General features: G+C 34.7%; 1 protein-coding gene across 4 annotated transcripts in view; it reads left to right on the forward strand.

Annotated features, from left to right (window-relative positions):
• Positions 1-23,841, forward strand: part of ADK (adenosine kinase) — a 538,475-nt gene that overhangs the window by 68,083 nt on the left and 446,551 nt on the right. For 3 of the 4 annotated variants that reach the window (XM_046026661.1, XM_046026664.1, XM_046026662.1), the window contains one exon: positions 142-195. The exons of the other annotated variant lie outside the window; for it this stretch is intronic. In XM_046026661.1, the coding sequence (XP_045882617.1) occupies positions 142-195 (54 nt within the window). The remainder of the gene's footprint in view (positions 1-141; positions 196-23,841) is intronic. 4 annotated transcript variants of the gene reach the window in all.

Consider the following 23,841-nt stretch of genomic DNA (forward strand, 5'->3'; position numbering starts at 1 on the left):
AAGACAGAGACTTGTAACACTGTGGTAGTGCTTGTTTGATAGGTTTTAACTGACTGTATGTTGATAACCATAGTGAGATGTCCATGAGCCAAATGTATTTATATGTTTATATGACCAGTATTTCTTTGTTTTGTTTTACAGGTATTCTCTTAAGCCAAATGACCAGATCTTGGCTGAGGACAAACACAAGGAATTGTAAGTACATTAAACCCTAGGTGGTACATAGTTTACTCCTCTATGGAGATGTATGTAAACAATCTGATTTTCAAAATTATGTAAAATATAAAGATATAATTAACACTATGACCTTAATTCTAGTAAGAGTAGGGTAATTTACATTACATACAGTTAACATTGGTAATAATTCTTCCTGCATACATGTTAAAACATGTAGTATTTTATTCTATCATCTAGACCAAGAGCATATTGGGAAATATGTAATTTTATGATCTTTCCCCACATAAAATATTAAATTGTTTCTAATTTTAGCTTTTACTCAGTTGACTTCCCCACCCTCATGCTTAAGATGGTGAAATCTAATTTTGTTTCTTTATGAAAAGTTAAATGCCTAGTAATGATTGGCATAAGGCAAAACACTTTAAATATACAAAATTTTGTTCCTTTTTAAAATTTTAATGTTCTTAGGGTTCTTTCAGGTAGAAAGAACTTATGATTCTGGGATACCTCCATGGCTATTTTTCTGCTCTGTTGTAGTATTTCAAAGATTATTCATAGAAACTTGGAGGTTTATTTAAAAATGACAGGTTGGGAATTTAAAAAAAAAAGTCATCTTAATCTTTTCAGTATCATGACATTGTCCAAAGAGGACAGCTAAAAAAAGAATTTATATGCTTTTATTTTCTAGTTAGTCTACTTTCTTTTTCCCATTGTGAAGTAAGAAAGTTCTGATGACCTTAATTATTATGCAAACACTGAATGTCAAATAATACTGTAGAATTAAGAATTTGAGGAATCTGTGGCTGGCTATACACCTTCAGGTTCAACCACGCTTATTCTTGGTAATAGGGCTCTATCCAGTTAATAAATATATTGGTGAATTTCATATGCTGCTTGGGGATTTCCCTAATGTTTGATACTCCCTAAAGTTAAAGAACTCAGGTCCCTTATGGTCCCTTATAGTTTAGTTTAATGAGTCTTCAATTTGTATACATTTGTATGGAGAATAACTTTTTTGATAGAGTTCTTTAAGACTATTATTTTTAGACACAGCATAGGGAATATAGTTAATGATATTTTAATACCATTGTGTGGTGACATTTGGCAGCTACACTTGAGGTGAGCATAGAAAAAACTTATAAAGTTGTTTTATCACTATTGTACAGCTGAAACTAATGTAACATTGTGTGTCAACTATACTCAAATAAAAAGTCTACACACTATTTTTTTTTCTCAAAAATAAAGTACTTTTAACAGCTCAGGTCATGATCTCAGAGTCCTGGGATCGAGTCCCACATCGGGCTCTCTGCTCAGCAGGGAGCCTGCTTCCCTCCCACTCTCTCTGTCTGCCTCTCTGCCTACTTATGATCTCTCTCTGTCAAATAAATAAATAAAAATCTTAAAAAAAAAAAAACTACTCTTTAAAGTACTTTTAAAAACTTTACTCTTTAAAAACATTTTCCAAATTATTTTATTTCTTATTTCATATTGAAGACATTGTAATAAATGTTAATCTTAAAATAGTAGGACCAATGTGTAGGGAGATGTTTTCTTCAAGAATTTTTATGGTTGATATATCCCATTGTTATGCTAGTTTTTTAGTTTTCATATTTGTTCTGTCCTCATTTGATTATAATCTTCATAGTGGGTTGTCAAGTATATTGTCAAATTTTCTTCAGTTTCTTTCTTTGCGGCCAAGTATAATCAGTGAAGGTAGGTGATTTTCACTCTACCATTGGTTGGTTACTTGTTATTACTGATAACAGAGTTCTTTTGGTTTGGAAACTGGGTAGTTAACCTAAGGTTCCTTTGGGCTTTGTAGGCTATGATTAGTACTATAAACAACAGAAAACTGCTTTCAAAGAATATATTCACATTATTTCATATATAACCTATATAGTATGTTAATTCATTTAAAATTTCACATACTAAATATGATAAAGTTCACTCCTAGAGGTACTTTGGGTACTCCTATGGATAGATTGATTTTTTTTTTTTTTTTACCATTTTATTTATTTTTTCAGCGTAACAGTATTCATTGTTTTTGCACAACACCCAGTGCTCCATGCAAAACGTGCCCTCCCTATTACCCACCACCTGTTCCCCCAAGGTCCCACCCCTGACCCTTCAAAACCCTCAGGTTGTTTTTCAGAGTCCATAGTTTCTTATGGTTCGCCTCCCCTTCCAAATTTTTTTTTTTTTTAATAAACATATAATGTATTTTTATCCCCAGGTGTACAGGTCTGTGAATCGCCAGGTTTACACACTTCACAGCACTCACGATAGCACATACCCTCCCCAATGTCCATAACCCCCTCCCCCTCTCCCAATCCCACCTCCCCCCAGCAACCCCCAGTTTGTTTTGTGAGATTAAGAGTCATTTATGGTTTGTCTCCCTCCCAATCCCGTCTTGTTTCATTTATGGTATATATACACAATGGAATACTATACAGCCATCAAAAGAAATGAAATCTTGCCATTTGCGACGACGTGGATGGAACTAGAGAGTATCATGCTTAGTGAAATAAGTCAATCGGAGAAAGACAACTATCATATGATCTCCCTGATATGAGGACATGGAGAAGCAACATGGGGGGTTAGGGGGATAGTAGATTGATTTTTTAACTTAGATTTTATTATGAAAAATTTTAAATATGCAGTATTTATTCACTCATACCCACCAATTAGATTTTATCATTAGCGTTACCTGTCTGTTCATTCTTCTATTCATTCATTTCTTTATCAGTTTTTTTTAATGCAACTGCAGACATCAGTATGTTATCCTCTAAATATTTTAAAAATGTGTATCATCAACTACAGGTCAATACTTTATAGAGTTTTTCTCCTTTACATGAAAACTTCATGCAATGAAATGCATACATCTTAAGTATACATTTGTTGAGTTTTTACCAGTGCATAAATGTTTGTAACCTGGGGCACCTGGCTGGCTCAGTCAGTGGAATATATGACTCTAGATCTCATGGTCATGAGTTCGACCCCCATGTTGGGTATGAAGATTACTTAAAAATAAAATCTTAAAAAAATAAAAATTAACAAAATAAATGTTTGTAATCCAAACCTCTAGATGTAAAGCTTCATCACCACCCCAGAATGTTTCTTTATGCCTCTTTGTAGTTTCTTTGCTTTTTTGCTCCCAGAGATAACTGTTATGATTTTTTCCAGCACAAATTGTTTTTCTGTTCTAGAATTTCTTATAAATGGAATTATATATATCCTGTTTTATATAATACTTCTGTCACTCAGTATATTAGTTTTGACATTTATCCATATATTAGTTAATTTCTTTTCATTGCGTGTTACTAATCCATTTGTTTATCTCTTCTCTTATGGTGGACACCTATGCTGTTTCCTTTCCAGTTTTTGGCTCCTATGAGTAAAGTTGCAATTGACATTTTTGTACAAGTTTTTTTGAACATATTTTACTTCTGGGTAATTAGGAGTAGATTGCTGAGTCAATAGGGTAGTAGTAGTGGTTTTGGTTCTATAAGAAACTACTTGATTTTCTTCAGAGTAGTTGTGCCATTTTACATTTCTACCAGCAATATGTGAGAGTTCCAGTTGCTCTGCATCTTCACCAGTGTTTGATGGTGTTGGTCTTTCTAATTTTAGCTATTCTTGGGGGTGTGTAGTGGTATCTCATTGTGGTTTAATTTGCATTTCCGTGATGACTAGTAACATTGAACACTTACACATTTGTGTATTGGCCCTTTGTATTTTTTTCAGTGAGTGTGTTCACATCTTTGGCCGATATGAAAAAATTGGGTTGTTTTTTCTTTTTCTTGACGAGTATGTATTCTAGGGACATCTGGGTGGCTTAGTCAGTTAAGCATCTGCCTTCTGCTCAGGTCATGATCCTGGCGTTCGGGGATCAAGCCCTGCATTGGACTTCCTACTCAGTGGACAGCCTGCTTCTCCCACTGTCCCTCACCCAGCTCATGCTTGCTCCCTCGATCTCTCTCTCTCAAATAAATAAATAAAATCTTTAAGAAAAAATAATCCTTTATGTATTCTGGATACCAGTCATTATCAAATGTAGGTTTCACAAATTTTTTCTTCCTGTCCCTGTCTTAGCTTTTTTCTTAATGGTGTTTGATAAGCAAATTTTAAGTTAAAATTTTTTTTATTTGAATAGCAAGTTTTCGATTTTGATGAAGTGTAACTTATTTTTTTCTTCATGATTATTGCTTTCTTTGATTTATCTAATAAACCTTAATGTATGAAAGTATTCATATTGTTTTCTTTACAAGCTGTATGGTTTTACCTTTTATGTTTAGGTTTATGATCTATCATGAATTAATATTTGCATATGATGTGAGGTAGAAGTTGAGGTTCTTTTTTTTTTTTTTTTTCTTGCACAGATAACTAGGATATCTAGTTATTCCAGCTCCATTTGCTGAATAGATTTTGCTTGTTGCTGGATTGCTTTGGTGGATTTGTAGAAATGAAATAACAATAGAAATGTGGGTCTCTTGTTCCACCAACTCATTTCCCACTCTTTGGTCCAGTAACCGACTATAGCAAGTATTGAAGCCAGTTAGTGTAAGTCCTCCAACTTTTTTCTTTTCGAAGATTGCTTTGGTTGTATTAAACCCTTTATTTATTTTAGAATGAGCTTGTCAGTTTTCTCAGAGAAACCTTTTAGGGTCCTTATGGCAATTATATTGAATCTATTTTGGGGAGAATTGGCATCTTAACAATATTTAGACCTTCTTAAATTTCTCTTAGCAGTTCTTTGTCATTTTCAGTGAAGGTTTGTTTTGCGTATCTTTGGCCAAATGAATACCGGCCCTTCTACCTCTTCTGTATATATTACAAAAGACCTTAGGGGCACCTGGGTGGCTCATTTGGTTAAGTGACTGCCTTCTGCTCAGGTCATGATCCCAGCGTCCTGGGATTGAGCCCCACATCAGGCTCCCTGCTCAGTGGGGAATCTGCTGCTCTCTCTCCCTCTGCTGCTCCCCCTGCTTGTGTGTTTGCTCTCTCTCTCTCTCAAATAAATAAATAAAATCTTAAAAAAGAGACCTTAGTGCAGTCTTATCTCATTAATAATATCAAGTATAAAACATATTGGTTTTCAGTGTCAATAATAGGTACTTTTCCAGAATTTTCTTTCTTTTTTTTTTTAGGCTACTTGGAACATCTTATGAATTTGTTATATACCTATTCTTATCATTCTTCTTGCAGATTTCTTTTCCTCTTTGAATATGCTATATAGTAACTATTTTATAAATTAACATCACTAAGATTATATTGGAGTTGCTATTTTTTTTAACACCACATTTATTTAGCTGTGTGTTACATTCATTCTGAGGAAAATGAGTTTTGTTCCTAATCTTTGCCAACTGTGATCCAAATGGGTATCATTGGTCACAATGGAGACTGGGAGAGAAAGGTAGATATTTAACTTAACCTACAATAATTATTAGAAAATCTCTTCATGGTATGTAGTCTTACTAAGGTTAATAGCTCAAATTTTTAAACTAATGTGATTGCTTTGGAATAAAAAATTAATGATTGGAGTTTTTGTATTATTAGACCTTTTCTGTTATCACTGCTTAAAAAGCAATAAAAATGACATTCTCTAGGTTACTCTTTGCTTTACTTATTTTATTTCAATTAAAAGGTGGTAGGGTCTAGAATCTTATCAATAGCCACATGACTTGTGTCTTAACATTTAATACATACACATTTTACAGAAAACACAAATTTTGTTGGCCATTTTAAAATGGGAGCTACTGTGCAACTAGATTAGTCTTAAATGGTGTTATTTTTCCTGTGCAATTAAAGTAACTGTATGGAATATTATGCAGTTCTTAAAATGTTTTTAGGAGGAGATTTAATATCACGATGATTAAGTAGGTGAAAAGGCTTGCTTATACATATCCTAGAATAAAATTACAGAATAGTAGATTTTTGGGTGACTGAATTATGGATGAATTTTATTTGCTTCTTGTTCCTTTATGTGTACTTTATTTATTTATTAAAAAAATTTTTTTTTGGCATGGAGTCCCCTTTGGGGAGGGGGTTGAACCCATAATCCTGAGGTCGAGAGTCAGACGCTTAACAAACTGAGCGACTCAGGCACCCCAGGTGTATTTTAAATCTTCTCTAATGGATTGTGTTATTTCTGTGACCAGAAAAGAAAAAAAGAAGTTAATGAATGAGATGATAGATTCCCTAAATTAAATTGTTAAATTAATATACTTACCTATTACAAGATGTACAAGATACACTTTTTCAGCTTTTTAATTATAATTAGTAACTAAGTGGGCAAACATGTTGAGGGTGTAAAGGGCTGAAAGGGCCTGAATATAGTGTATATATATAACCAGGGGTCTTATACTTGATAGTATTGTTAGTTTATTGTTTTGGCATTTGTTGATTGCCTTAATTCCTTGGATGTTGGTCCTCTGCCCTGTAATTTTTGACCTATATACACTTTAGAAACTCTCAGTTGAATATGCCACTTTTAGAGCAGACTGTTAATTTTTTAAAAATTCAACACCAGCCCTTTTTGAGGGTTCCTCATAAGTAATTTTATTTTTGTCTTTACGGTTAAACTTAACTAAGATCTCTTTGTGCTCAAGGCCAAACTATTTAAAATACCATAAAAATATAGATATAAAACAAAATTTAATTATTCAATCAATAATTCCATGGTTTATTCTCATAAAACATTATTGCTTCTTAATTTTAGTCTATTAAAGACAGTTTGATTCATCATGATATTGAAAGATGCATTGGCACCTTCACATCAGCCAGCTTTGTGAAAATTTAGTTTTATGTATACCAATAAGTGAGTACAATGATAATAATATCTTGGCATTACTTTATGTGGTAAATATGAACTACATTTTCATTTAAAATACTCTTAGTTTCCCCCCTTTCTCTCTCTGCCTGCCTCTCTGCCTACCTGTGATCTCTGTCTGTCAAATAAATAAATAAAATCTTTAAAAAAAAAAAAAAGGGGGCACCTGGGTGGCTCAGTGGGTTAAAGCCTGTGCCTTCAGCTCAGGTCATGATCTCAGGTCCTGGGATCGAGCCCCGTGTCGGGCTCTCTGCTCAGCAGGGAGCCTGCTTCCCCCTTTCTCTCTCTGCCTACCTGTGATCTCTGTCTGTCAAATAAATAAATAAAATCTTAAAAAAAAGAAATACTCTTAGTTTCCAAACTGTGGTGATTCAGATTCTATATAAACTTTGTTACTTATGCTTCACAGATAACACCATTTATTTCTCTGTCTGGGGAATTGGGACATAGAGCAAAACGGAGAAGATTCGTCAGCAATGTCCATGACCCTTTTTTAAAAAAATTTTTTATTAACATATAATGTATTATTAGCCCCAGGGGTACAGGTCTGTGAATCACCAGGTTTGCATACTTCACAGCACTCACCATAGCACATACCCTCCGCAATGTCCATAACCCAACCACCCTCTCCCTGGCAGCCCTCAGTTTGTTTTGTGAGATTAAGAGTCTCTTACGGTTTGTATCCCTCCTGATCCTATCATGTTTCATTTTTTCCTTCCCTACCCTCCAAACCCCCCATATTGCCTCTCAAATTCCTCATATCAGGGAGATTATATGATAATTGTGTTTCTCTGATTGACTACTTTCGCTCAGCCTATTACCTTATAGTTCTATCCATGTCATTGCAAATGGCAAGATTTCATTTCTTTTGATGGCTGCATAGTATTCATTGTATATATATACCACATCTTCTTTATCCATTCATCTGTTGATGGACATCTAGGTTCTTTCCATAGTTTGGCTGTTGTGGACATTGCTGCTATAAACATTCAGGTGCATGTACCCCTTCGACCCTTGTTATTTATTTATTATTCATTTATTTGACAAACAGAGATCATAAGTAGGCAGAGAGGCAGGCAGAGAGAGAGAGGAGGAAGCAGGCTCCCTGCTGAGCAGAGAGCCCGATGCGGGGCTCGATCCCAGGACCCTGGGATCATGACCTGAGCCGAAGGCAGAGGCTTTAACCACTGAGCCACCCAGACGCCCCTCAACCCTTGTTTTTTTTTAAAGCAGAATGTTTTTCTCAAATTCCTGTTTTTTTAATGTTCTACATACTGAGGATTCTGAAAGATGATTTTAAATAGGAAAGGCCAACTAATGAAATTTGGGATCCAATTAATTCAAAGCTATGGAATTTACACTTTGCTCTATACATGGTCCAATAATGAAACGGTTTCATTAGTCTTCTATGGCAATTTCTCAGTATGTTATAGTTTTAGTTTTGTAAGTGGAATAATTTAAAATAAAAAAGAAAAGCATCACTGTTTCATTCAGTAAATATTTTTTCACCTACTTAACTGTCCCTGTGCTGGGTACTATTTACAGTAAAGATACTGACTTCATTTTTAAAGGGAGATTTAATCTCCAGTTTAATAATACTTTATACCATAAAACAGTTTCATAAGTTGGAGATTTTTGTAATACTGGATTTTCTTATTGTTGGCCATATCTGCAGTTATAGAAAATAGGACTATTTTGTTTCTATGAGTATTTGTTCATTTTATGAATATCTGAATTTTATATTACCTTGTGATAATATCATAAAGATTGAGAGAAGTAAAGTTAAAATTGATGGGAATTAGGGACAAAGTCTAATGGGAAATATATAAATTCAGAAGTATCCATGCCACTTAACATACAGACAGAAGAAACTTGATCTGAGGATTTTTTGTCAGTTTGCTGTACTATAGAAGACATGGGGAAAACTTGTTTAAAAGAGATTCACATTTATTTACTTGACTTTTCAAGACAGCTGCCAAGATAGTGGGTGAATCTGTACAGGCATTGTATGCGGTTCTAGATACAGAGAATGTTTTCCCATCTCATATTAAATGAATTCTTTTTAATGACTATTTTTTGTGTCAGAAATTAAATTATTTTGTCTCAATATCCCCTTAAATTTTTAAATTTTGTCTTACAAAACTTATATTGTGTTTTAAGTTTTTATTAATTCAGATTATGGTGAATTGGGATTAAATAAATAAGTTGTGCAAGGGGTATGAAGCACAAGTAAAAGAATGCTGTTACACCTTGAGCTCTGTGATTCAGTGTAAAAATATTGTAATGTCTTAGAGAACAGCTCCCAATTTCTCCATAAGTGAGATTTATAAGTATTTAAGTTACATTCAACAGCATGTTCAGGGGCACCTTGCCGTTTAATTGGTAGAGATGTGACTCTTGATCTCAGAGTTTTGAGTTCAAGCCCTCTGTTGGGTCTAGATTTTACTTAAAACAAAAACAAGAAATTTACTTTCAGAGCCCTTAGAGAAAATCATTAACATCTAGTAAACTCTTAAATCCAGTATTAATGTTGTACCTTAGTTCTTTGAAAACATCAAAATTGTTTTGTAAGAATAATGTAAGAACTGTTGCCTGTAAAGAGGAAAAAAAACTAGCAAGTAGAAACTCAAAATTGAAATAGAGAACATCTGGGCCGCCTGGGGGGCTCAATCAGTTAAGTGTTTGCCTTCTGCTGGCCTCATGATCTCAGGGTCCTGGGATGGAGCCTGGGTTGGGCTCCCTGTCCCTTGGGAGTTTTCTTCTTTCTCTGCCTGTCCCTCTTGCTTGTGCTCTCCCTCTCTCTCAAATAAATAAATAAAATCTTAAAAAAAAAAAAAGAAAAAAAATGGAGAATCTAGTGTCAACTATATGTCCATTAAGAAATTTTAAAATGTGAATTAGAACATCTTGAACCAGCAACAAAGTTAAATGTTTACTACTTTTTCAATATTTGTAAAGAAGATAGGATTTTAAATATCATGGATTTTTAAAACAGATTTATTTAATAATTTGAGGGAAAGAGCATGTCTGCAGGCTCAGGTACACAGGGTGGGAGGGGCAGAGGGCGAGGGAGAGAGAATCTCAAGCAGACTCCAACTGAGCATGGAGCCCGTGTGGAGCTCAACCCCAGGAGCCTGAGCTCTACCCTAGCTGAAAGGTGAGTCTGTGGCCCAACCAACTGTATAACCCAAGTGCCCCCAGGGCCCCTTTCTCAAGGGCCACTTTCTTTTATATCTTTTAAATGACAGAACTTTGAGTCTAGAAATAAATCCTAGAACTAATATCCATTTTTTTTATAATGAGTTGTGTGAGATTTATATGATAAAATACCTTCCTGTAGGTTACACTGCTACTTACTGACAGTACAGGACCAGAACTCAAGTCTCCTGATTTCCATTTAAGTGCTTTTCCTGTCATACTAGGCAGCTCCCTAAATATTCAGTGATTTTGTTTTGTTTTGTTTTGATAAAAAGGCTTGATATCCATTGCAAGACTCAGTAACTGATTATAAAGAACTCAGTAGCTTTATCAAGACTCAATGACTGGGGCGCCTCGGTGGCTAGGTGGTTTAAGCTGCTGCCTTCGGCTCAGGTCATGATCTCAGGGTCCTGGGATCGAGTTCCGCATTGGGCTCACTGCTCGGCAGGGAGCCTGCTTCCCTCTCACTCTCTCTGCCTGCCTCTCTGCCTACTTGTGATCTCTCTCTGTCAAATAAATAAATAAACATCTTTAAAATAAAAAAAAAGACCCAATGACTAATTGATTTTATAGTATTGTACTGTGGTTTTAGAAACCACCTCAGACCAATAGCCACTGTTGAGTGAGTTGAAGAAACTTAGTCAAATATATGTAAGCCTGACTTCAAATGCGAGGCTCTTTTTGTTCTTTCAAGGAAATGGTATACTACAAAGCTTTTTTGGCCAACTTGATTCTACAAGCTTTGAGATATGTATGAAATAAGTCAATTTTATAGTTATAATTTAGTTGCATCATACATTTACAACCGTGTATTATGTGAAATAATTAAATTTTTTTTTTTTTTTTTTTACTTTAGGTCTTCGAACATTCACAATTGAACTACATGTTATGTGAAATAATTTTAAAGTACTTTCTTCTTTTTTTACTCTGATTTCTTAGGGCATTCAGAATTTTCATCATCAACATCTTTGCCACCACTAGAACCTTTTTCTCTAGGACACATTAGTCTTCTGTGATCTAAATTGTTTGATTCCAGTATGATACTTTCATTGGACATTTTATCTTAAGCTATAAATGCCTTTTACATGAGAAAAGTGTTTTTTTATTTTTTATTTATTTATTTATTATTTTTTTAAGATTTTATTTATTTATTTGACAGAGAGAGAGATCACAAGCAGGCAGAGAGGCAGGCAGAGAGAGAGGAGGAAGCAGGCTCCCCGCGGAGCAGAGAGCCCAATGCGGAACTCGATCCCAGGACCCTGAGATCATGACCTGAGCCGAAGGCAGCGGCTTAATCCACTGAACCACCCAGGCGCCCCGAGAAAAGTGTTTTTTAAATTGATTTTGATATATAGTCATGATCTTTGTAAGGTAACTGTTTCCTATATTGCTTTTTAAATTGATCTTTAAAGGCTGTAATGCTTACCATTTGTGTTTATGAAGCTATGCCTCCAGGAGTACATACTAAATGTGTGTTAGATTTTTTTATTCCTTTTTAAAACTAATACCATCAGGTGTATTCTGTGAGAATTCCAAGCTTGCATTGATTGAATTTATTTCAGGCTCCCACAATTGGTTCTCACCTTGTCTATCACCAGAGTTTATCCTTTTTGGTGAACTTTTGACTGCTTTCACTTTAAAATTCTAGGATTTCATGCTTTCTTCTTACTTGTTGTTATACTATATATATATATATATATATATTATACTGTAATCCTATACCTGGATTATGAAACTTCTGAAAGATTTGCTTAAAATATTTAATCTGTTTCTCCCTCTGATCCTCTCCCATCTTGTGCTTTCTCTTTCTCTCTCTCAAAATAAATAAAATCTTTAGAAAAAAATTAGATTTATATTCATGTATGTATGATAGTTAACTGAAAATATATAATATTATTGGTGAAACCTTAATCCTAATTTTCTACCTTCTGTTTTGAAGAAATGTGTGCTGCCTTGGACTTAGCATTGGAAGAAACTTACGTATTAGTTTTACATAAACTACAACCATGGTGTATCAGTTCCACTATAAGTATTAAGAAATAAGGAATTTATTATGGGAATTAAACCTTATTCAATGTGGGGAAAACTAGGGAAGTAAAGACCCACAAAGAATCAGAAAAATCCATTCCTGGTGTAGGTTCATGAATTGAAGCTTTTAAGAATTCCCCTCCCAGAATAAACTGTGAAGGAGGCTGTAGGTTGTTGGCTTTTGCAACTACCACCTCTGAATTTTCAGTGAAACATCTGGTGATAGGCTTTGGACTGTTTGGGAAGGTGAGCTGGAGGTGGAGTGGGGATAAATAAGGACAAATTTGAATTCTGCCCATACTTCCCTGTCTTTTACTACCTGTAACCAATAACTAGAATAAAATGGCTGCTGCTTCACTTGCACCCTCTAAATTGTACACATTTTTTTGTGTGTGTGGTTAATCCTAATCTACACCCAAACAGGGAAGGAAATTCTGGGAAATACAGTTCTAGTTGACACAGTATAAAACCTGCTATACTCAGATTAATCATTTAATTTTCTGAATTTAATGTCTTTATTTGTGAAATGTTGATAATTCCATGTTTGTATTATTATGTTTAGTGAGGTTCAATGAAATTATATATGTGAAAAAGTTTTAAACTATGAAAAGGATATATAAAGTAACTTGTGTGATGAAAGTTTTTATGAATGTGATGATTTTGAAAACTCTTGAACTGGCTTCTGCTCTTGGAGTAGCTGCTTTTCAAATATCATGATGGGATTAGATCAGTACTTTGCTATTTTATTATTATCCATTAAGCAAATGATTTCTTTAATTAACTACTTTTCTTTTAGTCTATTCAATAATCCCATTGTATAGTTTCTGATTTTCTGCCTGAAATTCTTTAGGCAAAAAATGCTAATGGACTTATTTGTTTTCTCTTTGTTGTTTTAAATGTATTATTATTATTAATTTTGTTCTGTTTCTCTTTGATGTTTTGGGTGTAAGGATGAGGTGTTTCCTAAAACTTCATCCAGAGTGTTTTAATATAACTGTAGTTCATCAACCCTTTGTTGCAAACAGTTTACTCGACGGTATTTCAGTATGTAATATCTACAGGGTGAATATTCATTAGGGCCCATATGGGATGGAGAGAGCAGAAACTGCTGATATGTTGAATTCTTGTTTTCCTTGGTCTATACCAGACAAGAATATTTTGAGAATGAAGACAGATTTCTACCTGAAAAATAATGTAAGGGTTTTGCCAACACTGTCTATATCCCATTAAGGATTGAGGCAGACTTTTGGGGAATGATACGGATTTGGGAGTTTGGGGAACTTTTAATATTTATTAGCAGCTAATCTAACCCTTGAAAACATTTTGAAAACATTTCTTTACTACTACAATTATTGATTTATTTTTGTAAAGTATGAACGATTAAATAACACTTATGTATTAAAAAACAAGGAAAAGAGGACCTTATTTTTTACTTTTGTGCTTTAATCCTCACAGCAATCCTCACAGCAAAAGAATATAAATATAATCATTCCCATTTTATGGGAAACTGGCTTGGAACAACCCCATAACTTGTCTTACAGTAGAAAAGAAGAGAGTGTGATTTGATTTCAGGTCTATTTTATTGCTTTGTGCTTTGCTAAATTCAGTGACTTAGGAAAAAGAATATTTCTTCCTTTTTGGAAGAAATAATAATAATTAAAATGACATGCCTACTTGACAAGTATTTAAAGGTACTTGTGATGGATATTACATTTCATAAGTTTTAATATAGTTTAGTAGAAATAGGCCAAAATTTGTAGGTAATACTGTATTTTGGGAGGTTGTTAATGTCTAAGGTAAAATCTTAGAAGATAATCTGAGCTTATGTTGAATGGAAATCTGATAGTTCTCCTAGACTAGGTTGTTTCTTGAAGTTCAGCATATAATAAATTTATTCTTTGTGATGCTAGCTCCCTCTGTGGAACCTCGTTATGATTGCAGCTTGACTTTTCTGATTATTTAGTGAAATGATTGAAGCATTTAGAATAGATTTTAAATTTTTCTTGTAAAATTTTACTTTATCTCCTAGTAATTCCATGTGTTTTCCTTAAGAAAATGTTGCTTTTATAAACAATGCCTCACCTTGTATATATTGAGTTTTAATAGCACATGCAAAATGAAACCACCTTCCTCAAATATTCCTATAGCTTCTGTGCTTTTTTGTGTGGGAATACCAGAAAAATAGTTGCAGGTTCTAGGTCTGTAGCTCCGTGTTACGTTAGACAGGAGGTAGAAAAAAGCCTAAGGGAAGATTTGGAAAACAAAATGTTTTGAAGTTTGAATTTATGGTTTTCTGTTTTGGTTTTGTTTTATTTTGTTTTTAATTTTTCAGAGTTAAATTGGGTGAGAAAATGTCCACTGAAGCTTTTTTTGTCTTGCTGAAAAGAGACAACATTTCTGCTTGGTTGAAAGAGCAAAGGGAGATATCTTAGTAGGATCCCAAAATTCAACAAAGAAATGTAGGAAATAGCTTTTACATATATAATTTCTGTAAATTTATGCTCTTGTAAAGACAATTCTTTGTTATCAATTTCTACTGCTGATTTCCCTTTGCAAGAGTATGTATATTTCTTCTGCCAAGTGCTTTTTCTCCTTTGTTTCCCAAACTATTTTATATTTAAATATAAAATATAAATTGTATAATTACTTTTTCAAAGTTATTTTCCATTCTAGAATGAGGGTAGAGGGAATATGTTTGGCTTCCAAGATGGAATTTAGAAAAATAGGCAAACTGATATCAACCATAAAACTAGGTAATAAAATGTAAGCAATGAAGATAGGAAAGCACTAACGTATATGTGTTCTTTGAATTTATAAAAATTTCACTGTATGAACATAATAAAAATATAAAAAAATTAACTATACTCTTGCTAAGTAGCATTGAAAATTGTTAGGATCATTTATGAATATGCTTTTAAACAATTTTGTAGGATAATTATCTTTGAGCCCTTTGTTAATACTAAACATATTTATTATTCTGTTAAAATGTAATGTAATTTATACAAACACAGACATGCATTATGGTGGCAGGAAGAAATTCATTTTATTCATTTTTATATTGGTTGACCTTGGCTGAATTTAGATAAGATATTATTATTTAAAAGAATAGAATTGAACTAGTTTTATTAATAAAACAAATCCATCCTTTGTTATCTTCTTTTTTTTTTTTTTTAAGATTTTATTTATTGATTTGAGAGAGAGAGTGAGAGATCACAAGTAGGCAGAGAGGCAGGCAGAGAGAGAGGAGGAAGCTGGCTCCCTGCTGAGCAGAGAGCCCCGTGGGGGGATCGATCTCAGGACGCTGAGATCATGACCTGAGCGGAAGGCAGAGGCTTAACCCACTGAGCCACCCAGGTGCCCCTGTCCTTTGTTATATTTAAAGCATATATTATGTCCTTGAAATAGTAATAATGTTTTCTTATGTCAGTAAAAACTTTGCATTAATATATAAATATTTTGCTGGAGGTTATTAATGTTTGTTTCTGAGTTAAAGCAAGGGGGTAGGAGGAGTAGAGGGAGAGAGAGAGGGGGACAGAATCTCAAGCAGAATCTGTGCTGAGCTTCAGTGAAGAGCTGAGGAGGGACTTGATCCCCCGACCCTGAGATCGTGATCTGAGCCGAAACAAAGACCCAGATGCTCGATCAAGCCACCCACCCAGGCGCCCCTAGTTTTTAATCTTTTAATCAGTTACCTTCTCAGCCTTTAAGGATAACTAACCGATCTCCCATTAATCTTTGAAGAAATCTGAAGTGAACTTCCCATTGTATTATTATCGGCTATGTTTAAGTCCATGTCATTTTGAATTTGATTTAACCCGTGTGTCACATATATAGTAGTAGTGCTTTCGATGTTAGTACTTCCTGTATTATTTAAAGTTTTCTAAATGTTAACTTGAAAAATTAGCCTCATCTCATTAATACTCATGAAATTATGAGTTTTATACATTTAATTATAGAACTATTAAAAGAAAAATGTTTGCCACTCAGTATTGTCTGAAATACTAGTTGATATCATGTGCTTCCTGATGTGATCCACAGAGGAGGACAGAATATCACATGTGTAGTGTTGCTAAAAAATGCGTGAATCTGATTGTGAGAGAAACATCAGACCCAAATTTAACAAAACAGCTGGCCTCTATTCTTTAAAAGAGTCACTTTTGTGGAAGATAAAGACTGAGAAACTTTTATAGATTGAGAGAAATCAAAGAAACGTAACAAGTAAATGTAATACATGAACCTGGATTGTATCCTGGGAACAAAAGAGGAATATCTTAAAGTACATTATTGGAACACTTGGCAAAATTGTGTACAGATGTAGATTTTTTTTTTTTTTAATATTTTATTTATTTGACAGAGAGAAATCACAAGTAGGCAGAGAGGCAGGCAGAGAGAGAGGAGGAAGCAGGCTCCCCGCAGAGCAGAGAGCCCGATGTGGGGCTCGATCCCAGGACCCAGGGATCATGACCTGAGCCGAAGGCAGAGGCTTTAACCCACTGAGCCACCCAGGTGCCCCTGTAGATTTTAATACTGTAGCAGTGTTAAATATCCTGAATTGATAAATGTACCGTGTTTATGAAAGACAATGGTCTTATTCTTAGGAAATAACATACAGATATTTGGGGGTAAAGAGTGTCGATGTCTGCAGTGTACTCAAATGGTTTAGCAATAACTATGAGTAATAATAAATAGTAATCTGTATTGAGAGTTAAGTCAAACTGTGTTATAATGTTAAGTAAATTTAGGTGAAGAGTATACAGGAGTTAGTATAGTTTTTGCATTTTTTTTTTTTTAATAAATTAGAAAGTATTTCAAAATAGGAAGTTAAAAAAGTTGTCTCAAGTATCACCAGTGATACACATACTATATTCTGGGTATCTCTTGGCCATATGATCGGTAATGGCCTCTCCTAAGTACTTTTTTTACACAGGTAAAACATTTTTATTTTTTTTTAAAGATTTATTTACTTAGAAAGCGAGCAGGCACCAGCAAGGGGAGGGGCAGAGCGAGAAAGAATGCACAAATAGACTCCCTGCTAAGTGCAGAGCCTGACTCAGGGCTTGATTTCCAGGACCCTGAGGTCATGACCTGAGCCGAAACCAAGATTAACCAGGAGTTGGTTGCTCAACCAATGAGCCACCCAGGCACCCCACCCCTATTCATCTTGTAAGGCTTCACTCAAATATTAATTCTTTTTGGTAGCTTTCTCTATTGTATACTCTTCTGTACTTTGGTTTAGTTGGGTGCAAGCCATTAGGCAGACCAGAATTAAGATTCTGGTTTTGATAATTACTAGTTGTGAGACTTTGGGTTAGTTACTTATTCCTTTAAATATTTCTTCATCTATTTTTTTTAAAAAGATTTTATTTATTTGACACAGAGAGAGAAGCGAGAGAGGGAACACAAGCAGGGGGAGTGGGAGAGGGAGAAGCAGGCTTCTTTGCTGAGCTGGGAGTTGGATGGCAGGGCTCCATCCTAGGACCCTGGAATCATGACCTGAGCTGAAGGCTGACTCTTAACCACTGAGCCACCCAGGCGCCTCAAATATTTCTTCATCTAAATTATGAGAATGATGACACTTAACCTTATAGAATTATTGTGAGGATTAAGTAATATACATATAGAGAATTACATTATGCCTGGCATGTAAATAACCATTTCTCATTTTATTTATTTATTTATTTATTTTTTAAAGATTTTATTTATTTATTTGACAGAGAGAGATGCAAGTAGGCAGAGAGGCAGGCAGAGAGAGTGAGAGGGAAGCAGGCTCTCTGCTTGGCAGGGACTCGATCCCAGGACCCTGAGATCATAACCTGAGCCGAAGGCAGCGGCTTAAACCACTGAGCCATATTTTTTGCTTACCTTCCTCTAGACTCATTACTTTGAGTGCAAGGTTCCTATTTTATTCATCTTTGTATCCCCAGTACCTGGCACCTAGTAGGAATTTAGTAAATATTTGTGAATATTTAAAGACTATTTTAGTCTGCAGAGTATCTATGATGTTTTCAATTCATATGTTTATTCGTGTATTTTACCATTAAGTGGGTTTATTTACAGTAATTTTGGTTGTTTAGGTTTTACTACAAGGTTGATGATTAATGAAACAGTTGTTTTCCAAGTTTTGTCTTCATGAATGTAATCAAATTTAACAGCAGGCTCCTTATGAAAATAGGAATCCTGAGTTAAGTGCTTCTCTCATTATTCCTTAAATATTATCAACCTAAGTTTCCTTAGTAGAGAGCAAACAAGTTTCCGTTTTTTCTCTAACGTTTGGATTGACTTTGTATATAAGTGCCTCTAATTCTAGTAAGCAGCTGGTGTTGGTGATTAAGTTTGGAATAATTTGTGTGACTGCCCCCTTAGGTCTGGATTCTGAGAGAATTTTTTAATGTCAGTTTTAGGTTTTTTAATTAGAATTTTTTTCCTTTTTTAAAGTATGTGGTAGATAAGAGCATAAACTCTTCAAAGTTGGGAGATATATTACTTGTGCCTTTGGTTATGTAAGTAACAGATACCCAAAACAAAATGACCTAATCTATAAATAGAAAATTTTATTATTTAGCACAATAAATCTGGAGGTAAAGCTTGAGTAATTCAGTGCTTCAGGAACATCATCAGGAAGCCCTTTCTTTCTGGATAGAATTTTCAGCCTTTTCCTCAATTTCATCCTTAACAACCCAGCAGGCAACTTTTAAAGGAAACAAACAAAATTATTTACTGTCTCTAAACCAGGGAGGGTAGAAAAATACATTCAGAAGAATGGTATACTGGGGCACCTGGGTGGCTCAGTGGGTTAAGCCTCTGCCTTCGGCTCAGCTCATGATCTCAATGTCCTGGGATCGAGTCCCGCATCAGGCTCTCTGCTTGACAGGGAGCCTGCTTCCTCCTCCTTTCTCTCTCTGCCTGCCTCTCTGCCTACTTGTGATCTCTGTCTGTCAAATAAATAAATAAAATCTTTAAAATAAAAAAAAAGAAGAATGGTATACTGTGTAAACTACTGCTTTGGTTAGTGCTTTATATTTGAAAAGAGATGCTGCGTACTTTTAGGGCATCACGATAGAGAAGCTGATCGCATTTCTACTGCCTCCTGAATAAACATCATTATGTATAGTTTTTTGGGGGGGATAGTTAAAAGTCTTAGTACTTTGGGGTATTTTATTCTAGGCTACTATAAATCATTATTCAGTAACTTCTTTAGAATTATTTTACTGAGTCACTTAACAAAGGTAGGATTAGATCTTCTCTATAAGAATATTAACTCCTATGTAAAGAGGTATGGATTAGCCATTGATGAAAGCAACAACTGAGTTCAATCCACCTTGAAGGAAGAATAAAAGTAGAATTGAATCATCTCTGTAAAAACCAAGATGGTCTGTCATTTTAGTCCTTACTCTATGTAAGAATGTTTAATATTAGTAGGTAATTGTATAATTAAAGTATTCTAACTTAGGTATCTTTTTTTATCAGTTTGTAATAGCCAAACTACAAAAATTCAATTTCCCTTGCATATGAAGAACTTTTTACGTAGAAAGCGCTGCCTTAGTTTTCATAAAGTTTATATATATTTATGTTTTTCATTTCTCTGCAAAACTTTTTTTGTTAATGTGAAACTTGGAAAATGATAGTAATGATGTTGCAATTCCTTAAAGATTATAGTAGTATCTAATTTTACAGTATTCCCGAGACATGGGTAATTTTCAGCCTCTCTTCAAGACGTTCATATTATTTTTAACTGTCATTGTTATCATTTGCATGTTTCTTATTTCCCTTGTTGATTCTAATTATGCCCTCAGGAGTTAGCATAGTATAAATTTATTTATTTAATGTTTTCATTTGAGTATAGTTGACATACAATATTACATTATTTCATGTGTACTATATAGTGATTGGATAACTATATGTTTTCCTGTACTCATCACAAGTGTAGCTACCATCTGTTACCATATAACATTATTACCCTACCATTGAGTAAATTCCTATGCTGTATCTTTTATTCCTATGAATTATTTATTCCATAACTGGAAGCCTGCAAGCATATTGTAAATTTCTTATGTTTTCTATAGGACATCTCATCAGATATTTAAAGGTGATTAAACATTTTTTAGGGGTAGAAACTGTCATTTGTGTTTCCAGGACTGAGTAGGCCATTGTATTTGTTGACTGACTTGATTTAGAACTTAATGTGTATCAGTGTTTCATTGTCTTAGTTTATATAATGGAGGGAATTTTTGTTTTTCTCTGTGGTCTGTAAAAGTATACTCTACAGTTATATATATATTTCCACATAATCATTTTACCTGGGCTTGCATAATAAATCAAGTATTTATTTTAAAACTGTAATAATTTAACCTTGTAAACCCATTGTTAGTGATTTGAAGAAAATGAATATTATATGAGATGAAGCACTTCTTTTTATTGCTGATTTCAGGTTACACTGGGAGACCTCTATGTGAAAGTATAGGTCTGTTAACAGTCTTCTTTGTTCTGTCTGTAATGATTTATTGATACTCGTAAAACAAAGTTTATCAGTAAGACTGTTAAGGTTCTGTTGGATTTTGGGGATCATGTTGTTGACTTTGATACTGGTATTGTTGGCGGCATTATCATTGTTTTCACTCATTACCCCCTCATGTCCACATTTGTATGGCAGAACAAATAAAGCCATTATATAGGTTCAATTCTAGGAATGACTTAGCATACAGCTTACTGTCAATCTGTAGGCATTTTATTTAGAAAAAAAATTTTTTAAGACTTAGGGTGTTATAGTTCTAAGTCCCTCTGCTTATGTTTTTTGTTTTGTTTTTGTTTTGCTTATGGTCTTTTATGTACAGACCTTTTTGGTGGTAAAATTGTGTTTTATCATGAATGATTGATTAAAATGAATGATTCTATTTCCCATCCACAAAGTTAATCATAAGGTATTAATGTTTTAGGTTATGCCATTCTTCTCTTATAGCAGTAATGAAAATGTCCCTTAGATTCTTGAATGTTTTCAGCTGTAGAAATCATAATCGGCAAGGAAAAGGCTGTTACTGGGTCTTCTTTAGTCCATTGTTCTTTGCATTTTACCAGATATTGTAGTCATTTTCCCAATATATGCGTTATGGAAACATTGCATTTTGAATTGATGCCCTTTCAGAAAAGCAGCAGATTTGTTCTTTATTTGCATACTGTGGATTTTTAGTTTGCTTACTGGTTATCTAGTTACCCAGTTATTAAGTATTCTATCCCTTTTTGTCATGACCTTTTTTGAAGTAACAGTAGTGTTTCCTCCTGTGAAGAATAGGGGACTAGAAATTTAACATACTTGTTCAAGGTCACAGTGTATGTGTTGAAATGAGAGTAGTCAAATCAATTGTAGCTTTTTGGCTCTTGTCACCCTTTGTATTGTTAATGTAAGGTAATTCATGTGAATCATCTAACTAGTTCTCAAGTATGGGGACATGCAAATATGTTCATTATTTATATTTGACCTATTATAATTTTTGTAAGTTGAAAATCTGATCTTGTTTCTTCCAAGTTTAAAACCTTTTAATGTCTTCTCTGCCTGATAAAACCTAAAGAACTTTGTTTGCTTTTTAATCTCTAGTTCTGGCATCTTTTTGCAGTTCATTGAACCTGTCCCTCTTGTCCGTGTATTTGCATATGTATTTGTCCCTCTAAAAACCACCTCCTTGTAGGTCTCTCACCACTCCAAATCCTTTTCAAGATTCGGATCTTTATCTGGAAGACTTTGATCTCTGTTAAAAAACAAAATTTAGGGGCGCCTGGGTGGCTCAGTGGATTAAGCCGCTGCCTTCGGCTCAGGTCATGATCTCAGGGTCTTGGGATCGAGCCCCGCATCAGGCTCTCTGCTCCGCAGGGAGCCTGCTTCCTCCTCTCTCTCTGCCTGCCTCTCTGCCTACTTGTGATCTCTCTGTCAAATAAATAAATAAAAAAAATCTTTAAAAAAAAAATTTATCCAGGTAAATTTAAAAGTCAAGTTGGCTTTATTTCATGATTTATGAATCTGGTAGCATCCCATCTGATGAAGATTTGCTGGGTCTAAGGACTCAGAGGAATGACCCACAGGAATATCCAAGAGGGTCCATGGCTTTGCAGAAGATAGAAATCAAATGCAAGCCAAGAGGAGGTGAGAGCAGAGCTTATTGAAGACAGAGAGAGTGTAGATACAGAGAGCCTGAAGACTCAGAAAAGAAAAAAGTGAGTCTTGTTTTTCACTTGGGGCCTGGGGTTTTTATTGAGGATAGTAGTCTGGTGCCCCTGGTCTTCTCAGTAATTGAGGAACAAAGAAAAGTGTTTAGGTATCCTCCATAAATCACATATGCCTTGAAGTCAGGGTCTTGATGAGTCAGTGGTCATAGAAAGTTCATGATGACCCTGCCTTGTGACTCCTTAGATGTTATGTATTGTGTGGGAAGACTCCAAAGAAGTTATTAAATCCTTTACCTCTACAAGGAGGACATACATTATCTCCTCTGTAAGATGTGTGTAAGGCATGGGGTATAGGTACTAACAAAAATAGAAGCCCGAAAAGGAATGGGGATGAGGGGCAGCAGTTTTTCATGGGATCCCTTTAGTTTCCCTATCATATCTGGCAATACAAAGGAGCCCCATTGAGCTGCAGGAAAGAAAAGGTTTTTAAAGGCAGACAGGGAATGGAAAGAAGGAAAATTATTAGCAAAAATCCTGATCAGCACTACAAGGTAATCTACTGATAGATCACTTCTGTTCTCCTTAGAAGTGTTGCTGGATTGTGGAATGCAACAGCCAAGAAAAAATTCTTGACTTCCTGTATGGTACAATTTAGTAAGTTTATTTAAGTAACACAGGAACAGGATCCATGGGCAGAAAGGGCTGCACTTTTGCTGTATGGAGCTGACAGTTAGATGCTTAGTGCTCAAGGGGGAGGGGATGTGCAAGAAGTATTAGATCATAAATGTTTTCTTCGAATTTCTACTTATAAAATTACTTTTGTAAGATTTCTCTGGTGCTTATTCAGTTTGATATTAACTATTGGTGAAACATACAGGTGGTCCTGAGACCCTTTAAAAATGTAGCGCCCTTTAAGAATGAGTATCTAGCTGGCTCAGTTGGTGGAGTGTGGGACTCTTGGTCTCTGGGTTGTGAGTTTGATCCCTATGTTGGGTATAAAGATTACTTAAAAATAAAATCTTTTTTTTTTTTTTAAGATTTTATTTATTTATTTGACAGAGAGAGATCACAAGCAGGCAGAGAGAGAGGGAGGGGGAAGCAGGCTCCCCGCTGAGCAGAGAGCCCAATGCCGGGCTTGATCCCAGGACCCTGATATCATGACCTGAGTCGAAGACAGAGGCCTAAACCACTGAGCCACCCAGGTGCCCCTAAAAATAAATTCTTTAACAAATGTAGCAACCAGCACATATTTGATCTTTATTGCAGTTATGCAGGCTATGCTTCTCCTTCTTTCTCTACTGCTCCCACTGCTTGTGCACGTGTTCTCTGTCAAACAAATAAATAAAATCTTAAAAAAAAAAAGAAATTATGCAGGCTATAGGGCAGCCTTCTGGGCTAAAGGTAAACATTTTCTTGCTTCTATCCTTAATCATTTTCACCCTGGCCAGTTTTGG

This window comes from Meles meles, chromosome 13, assembly GCF_922984935.1.
Source record: "Meles meles chromosome 13, mMelMel3.1 paternal haplotype, whole genome shotgun sequence".
In the NCBI taxonomy this organism is placed as follows: Eukaryota; Metazoa; Chordata; class Mammalia; order Carnivora; family Mustelidae; genus Meles; species Meles meles.